The sequence below is a fragment of the Nuphar pumila genome, chromosome 3, assembly GCF_984573655.1.
Source record: "Nuphar pumila chromosome 3, dmNupPumi1.hap1.1, whole genome shotgun sequence".
NCBI lineage: Eukaryota > Viridiplantae > Streptophyta > Magnoliopsida > Nymphaeales > Nymphaeaceae > Nuphar > Nuphar pumila.
In genome coordinates this window covers 14,476,007-14,482,778 of record NC_143251.1, presented here as the reverse complement: position 1 = coordinate 14,482,778, position 6,772 = coordinate 14,476,007, and the positions used below count along the sequence as shown (strand labels likewise).

General features: G+C 43.8%; 1 protein-coding gene across 1 annotated transcript; it reads left to right on the top strand.

Moving 5' to 3' along the window:
* The first annotated feature begins 676 nt into the window (after window positions 1-676).
* LOC149842072 (uncharacterized) lies at window positions 677-3,009 on the top strand. The gene is made up of 2 exons (XM_089998867.1): window positions 677-1,596; window positions 2,012-3,009. Exons 1-2 carry the CDS (start codon window positions 965-967, stop codon window positions 2,730-2,732), a joined length of 1,353 nt encoding a protein of 450 aa, XP_089854993.1. The 5' UTR covers window positions 677-964; the 3' UTR covers window positions 2,733-3,009.
* The last annotated feature ends 3,763 nt before the right edge of the window (window positions 3,010-6,772 follow it).

The window sequence follows — 6,772 nt, the reverse complement described above, 5'->3', positions numbered from 1 at the left end:
AGTAATTAGGTTTTTAAAAGAATAAAAAAAACCAATGGCCCACAATATCTTAAAATTTTATAATTCAAAAAAGATCATATTTCTATATCAAAAAAGCAATATTCAAGGATTAATCCCAAGCAAACAAACCTATTAGATTGAGTCGATACCTATAATTTTCAGTTTTATTAGTTTTGAACCTGTTTTTAGTAATCAATATTTACCTGTATATATAAAACTACTCCTACTACAAGAAATCATGGTTGTAGGTGGTATCTGCTGAACATATTTTATTTTGATAAGAATCGTGCTTTAAATCATGTTTTGACATAAAAATAAGATTTTTTAAATTATAAAATTTTGATAAATTGCAAGCCTTTGATTTTTGAAGTTTAAAAAACATGCATTTTTTATGTTATAATCGCATGATCCGAAACTTGTTTCTTAATAAATAATGCTAATAGATGATATCTACATTGATCAACAAAACAAAAATAGAAAAAAATTAAATTTCGAAAGCTTTTGTGGAGTGAGAGTAGCGACCCAAAGCCCCCTTATCATTATTATTATTATTATTATTATTATTATTATTATTATTATTATTATTATTATTATTTATTTTTCCCCTATCTAGTTTATTTACTGGGAGTTGGATGGATAGACGTGAATATAAAAAGATAAAAAGAGTAACAAAGTGGGAAAGAGAGTGTGGAGTGGCCGTACGTGCGAACAGCTCATCTCCCGCACGCTCAACGATGGGATTCCTTGCCTGGCGATCCCATTCCAGGCTGTAAGGGGGTCTATTTCTTTTTCTTTTTAATACCCAGACGCCAACCATAGTCAGTTCCGTTTACAACCACCACCACCACCACCACCACCACCTACGCACACACACCATAAGGAACGACTATATTTCTTGCCCTTTTTAGACTCGAAAAAGGGGGGAGGAAGAGGAAAGGACGGACCTGGAAGAAGAGGAGGGGTGATGGATCCGTGCCCTTTCGTAAGGGTGCTGGTGGGGAACCTGGCGCTGAAGATCGCGGCAGCGTCGAAGCCGGCGCGGTCCGGTGTGCACCCGTCGAGCTCGCCGTGTTTTTGCGAGATCCGGCTCAAGAACTTCCCCGTGCAGACGGTGATGGTTCCGCTCGTCCCGTCCGAAACGCCGGTCCCGGAGGGTCAGGGACTGGCGGCGAGCTTCCACCTCGGCCGGGACGACCTCCAGAGGCTCGCGGGGAAGTCGTTGCTTTTCGCCGGGAAGACGAGGCTGACGCTCGCGATCTACACCGGGCTGAGGGGCACGACCTGCGGGGTGAGCTCCGGGAAGCTGCTCGGGAGGGTCTCGGTGCCTCTTGACCTCGAGGGCGCGGAGTCGAGGCCTTGCGTCTTCCAGAACGGGTGGGTCGGCGTCGGCAAGGGCGCCGCGGGGTGCTCGACGAAGCCCTCCGCGCAGCTGCACCTGAGCGTGAGGGCGGAGCCTGACCCGAGATTCGTATTCCAGTTCGACGGGGAGCCGGAATGCAGCCCTCAGGTGCTACAGATTCAGGGAAACATTAGGCAGCCCGTTTTTACCTGCAAGTTCAACTGCAAGCCCGGTGGAGAACGGAATATCAGATCCAGGTTGGTCTTTCTCCTTTTTCTGTTTGGAAATGGCAAATTATTTCGCTGCTTTTATCACGAATTTCTTATGGTCGCGTAAATTTCTCCACGTTTTAGTGAATATTATTAGAGAATCAACCGAAGATTTTGAATGGTTTTCCTCTTTTTTCTTCTGAAGTGAAACAAAGCCAAGTTTTAAATTTGTGGAAATGTAAACCGTCCTTTATTCATTTTGAAATAATTTCAGATCTGGTGTTCGTTTCTTCCTTGTTCAATTAATTACTTGTGTTCTTTTGGCTTTTCAACTTCGGGATTTTTTTTAGGTTTTCAGCGTTCTCTAAACTTGGGTTTAGTTCTCCATTTTCTGTGTCATCTCTCTTCGTTTGTTCTGTGGCAGAAACTAAACCGCATTTTTTTTCAATGTTGGATTTTCCAGATCCTTGCAGTCGGATCCTTGCAGTTCATCTAGAAGCTGGCTGGGATCGATGAGGAGCGAGAAGGGACGCCCCTCCAAGGAGAGAAAGGGGTGGTCGATCACGATCCACGACCTCTCCGGCTCGCCGGTTGCGGCAGCGTCGATGGTGACGCCGTTCGTGGCCTCCCCCGGCTCCGACCGAGTGAGCAGGTCGAATCCTGGTGCCTGGTTGATCCTCCGTCCTGCGGAGGGAACCTGGAAGCCTTGGGGCCGACTGGAGGCGTGGCGGGAGCGCGGGAGCAGCGATTCTCTGGGCTACCGGTTCGAGCTCATCACCGACGCGGTGGGTGGCGGGATGGGGAGCGGCATCCTGCTGACGGAGTCGACGCTGAGCATGTCGAGGGGCGGGAGGTTCGCCATCGACATGAGCGGCAACGGGCGCTCGACCCCGGCCAGCTCGTGCTCCCCGGCCTGCAGCCCGCGCAGCAGCGGTGACTTCGGCAACGCTCTCTGGCCCTTCTGCGCCTTCCGCGGGTTCGTGATGGGCTCGAGCGTCGAGGGCGAAGGCAAGTGCAGCAAGCCCATCGTCCAGATCGGCGTCCAGCACGTCGCCTGCATGGAGGATGCCGCGGTCTTCGTCGCGCTCTCCGCGGCCGTCGACCTCAGCATGGACGCCTGCCGGCTTTTCTCTCAAAAGCTCAGGAAGGAACTCTGTGTTTTCCACGACAATTCTTCTTCCTAGAGAGATTTTTTCTTTTCTCTTAACTGGGTTTTTCTTGGTATTATTATTTTTCATTTTTGATTGAGAGTGATTTTTCTTACTGGCAATCAGAATGAGAGACTTGGGTTGTAAAACTGTACATTATGACCGAGGATAGCTATTAGCGGCTTTATTTGTTCCTTTTTTCTGTATATTTCATTCACGACCGTCTTTTTTTGTTCTTGTTTTCTTTTTCTTATCGTGTAATAAGAGAACAGAATTTTCTTTCATTCGTTCTTAAAGATGTGTTTGTTGAGCAGTGAGCTTCTCTTCTTCTTCCTTACTGTTTGTAGTTTATTAGTTTTATGTATTTCTGCTATTATTTCTGTATTGCACAGGCGGGAATGGAATTGGTTTTAGCTTTCGATGGCAAAGCGTGTGAAGTTGGTGTTGTGTAGAACGGGGCATGTACATTAAAAGCAGTGCTCTGTGAAAGATGAACAAGGATGATGCATGTTGGTAAAGTGCGTTTGGGTTCAGTGGAGTACTTCATGTCTATTGTACTATTAGTTGCAGCGATGGTAGTGAGCAGCAGGCAGCCTACGCCCGACTCCATGTGGGAGTGGGATTCGTGCTTCCTACTCTATGAGGGACGAAAAGTAGTAGTAACTAGTACCACCATAAGCATAAGCATGAACTATTGAACCAACACTCATAAATGGGGTCTTAAACGGAGTTGGGTTTCCGTGGTCTGTGGGGGAGAGAAAGAACGTGCACCAACGCTCCCCCCTTGTAGGCACCAGGGCGCATTATCCGCGCGTAAACGTGAACAGACACCTCTCGCTCTTCACGAGACCTCTTTTTATTTTTTTCTTTCGCTCTAGTGCTGCACAAGTGGTTTAACCAATTCGTTACTTTCCATTTTTTGCTGTCTCGTTTTTTTCTTCGATTTGGAAATCGTACCTTTTGTGGTGGTGTGTTAGTTGGCTACTTGCATTGATGTCTTCCTTAAGATGCTTCGGTCTTTGGGCCTGCAACTGTCCCCATTTCTATTAAAACTCACCAGTTGGCTAGTTGCATTGGTGTCTTCCTTAAGATGGTTCAGTCTTTGGGCCTGCAACTGCCCCCCATTTTTGAAACTCCCCATCGATGTTGGTTTGGTCAGGTGTCCAATGGATCCAAACTCCGCTTGAATGAGATTGGGAGCATGCCATGTTTGAGTTGGTAGAAGCATTGTTGTCAGACTTGCATTTTGCAGAACTTGGAAATGGAGTTGCTAATGAGAATGATTTAAAGACGGTTCTGCTTTGAGGTGTGTTGTGCAGTCTCACGGCTAATCGCTGGATGTCGGGCATGCCTCTGAAACTTGAACCTCAAAATCGTGCCCCCATTTGGATTTGCTTGCCTGATCACATGGTCGATTGCCCACCAGACTTTGAAGATGATGGCAATCGACCATGTGAGCTATAGATGAAGCATGAAATCACGATTCAGCAAGGAGTTGCAACGTCCTTCTCAGAAGAGACGTTCCAAATTAGACCATCAACCTTTTATATTCACCTTTCTATTCCTAGTCAGTTGCCCAAAGAGGTCAGCTCACACGGTGAACACAACTTCGGTTCGTCAGCTTTCTTGCGGCCTTGGCGCTAATCCTGAAATATCTGAGAATTTCTCTCTCAATCAAGCAACCAGGGACTAGCGAGTTTGTTCTGCCTCCCTACTTGCTTCTACCATTCGTTTTGGGATACTGTGAGAGAGGAATTTGCCAAAAGCCATCCAAAATTTCTTGGTGAAAGGACGTATTCTTAGTAAACTTATTGCCACCCATATTGTTCTCATTCCTAAATCCCTCTCCGCTGCCTCATGGTGTGTGTTTCCACTGCAAATTTTTGGGTCCTTAATGGTTCCCGAGAGAGATTTTTTCCAGCTCTCGTGCACTCCAGCAAGGAGACCCTCTTTCTCCTTACCTTTTCCTTGTGGTGATGGAATGCCAATGTCGGGATTCTGTGACCTCTCTCATGTTTGCTGGCGATGCTTTGTTTTTTCTGCAAGGCTATGAGAAATGGGACTGGATTTAGATTTGTTTGATCAGACCTGGTATGAATTTCAATCAATGTTATTTACTTCTCGTGTTCGCATCTGATCCAATTCCACTCCTTGCACGTAAACCCCTGTTTCGAACAGTAACGGGGGAAAAAGAAGAAGAAGAAGAGCTGATATTACCATATCAAAATTTGGATCCAGATGCAAGTCCACTTCATGAGATGTATATTGGATCTATATCTTCGTAAATCTACTGCTGAAAAGTTGGATCCAGGTCCAGACCAACCATAATTTAAATTGTATGATGTATCCGGTCTGTTTTGAGTGAACAAAACCTTTCACCCTAGCCTAGAGGGAGGGATCCATGCCTAAGGTCCAGTTTGTTTCAGTGGGTGGGAAGGGAATTGCTTTTTGCATGAAGGACACACCCTTCAAAAAATGGAGGTGGCCCAGGTGGACCTTCAATGCAGACTGCAGTACTGGTATAACGGGATCGGGTTTGGGCTCAACCTTGCCATATCTGAGTCTATATCCAGAATGCAACTCGTAGATCGGAATCCAAATCTGGATCTTAATCAGATTCTATGAGGTAAGGAATCTGAACCCTAAATACATGTGGTAATACTGCATCCAGGAAAAATATAATAAAACAATCTATTTACATGAAAATAAAATGGGGTCGGATTTTGACCCGAGTTTGGATTAGATCTTTCTTAAAAGTACCAATCCAAATCCGGTTAAAAAGTAGCCTGATTTAACACCTCTGAACGCACAAGCCTATTTTAAAGGATCCAGATCTGGAAATGACATGTTGGATTTGGACCAGATATTCGATCATATCGATAGGAATCAACCAATGGATTGCATTTTTTAGACAAAAAATCTGATTTTTTAAATTATTATTTTTTGGAATGTTTATAATCATTGGTTTCTGAATAGTCATAAAATCTTACTCATATGTGGGGTTCAAATATTGATATTCACTAAATGAACCATGTAGATCACATCTATGAGGTCAGATTTGATCAAAACAACTTGCATCGGTGAGATCCAAAGATGGGTTATGAAGATAGGGATGACATAGTGGATGAGTGGAGTAGGTAATTAAATCCATCATCCTACTATGATCCAGATCAGAATCTACATGGGTCTAACTTAATTAGGCTCAACCCTTTATCAACCCGGATTCAATCTCTCTCTAGAATTGGACTGTTAGTTGTGTTTGTTTTAAACTTTGTACCACAGTACACGTTTCAACAGCCAGTTTTCAAACCGATGATCAAAATGATTGGGCATTATTCCAGCTAAATGAGGGACCTGCACATTAAATCATTCTTCTTCTTCTTTTTTAAGTCTTTTTGGTGATGTTTGTGAATGTGGTACTGTTTCCTGTTCTTTTTTTTATTTCACTTAAGAGTAAGGAACAAATTTAATTTGAAAAAATGAAAAAGAAAAGAAAGAATAAAACAGAAGAGAGTGGGAGTGCCTACTTGTCAAGTAGACATACTTGAACCCCAATTTATGTGCAACTTTTGATGTTCTGCCAATTTTTAAGCACAGTGGGTCTCTCTACCCCTCCATTCTCCTTGAATATATCAAGGTTCAAGTTGCCAATACATGTTTATCTTTACACAAAAGAAAACAGCCATAAAATATGCCCAACTTGCAGGGATTCAAATATCATTGCTTGTGGTGCTAACTAATTTATACTCCCCAAGAAAACCAAGTGGGACTTCCCCTTTGTTCTTTCTGCATTTATTTGATCATTCCTCCCCTGAAAAGACGGTTTGAAACTTTAAAGTTTAAACCAATCATGCATGGGATGGCAATAACCATATGGGTGTAACATGCCTTATTTTCTACTGTCTAAGCTGCCGTACCCAGAACTCCATATTATATGTTCATGTTCAGAGGTGCCCAATTGTACCTCTTACTGTTCTCGTTGAAAATATGTCTGCTTTATATAGCTATTTCAGTCAAGACCTATATCAGTTAGCACCATAGAGAGGGTTTTCTTGCAAGGCTGTACTTTCTGAAAC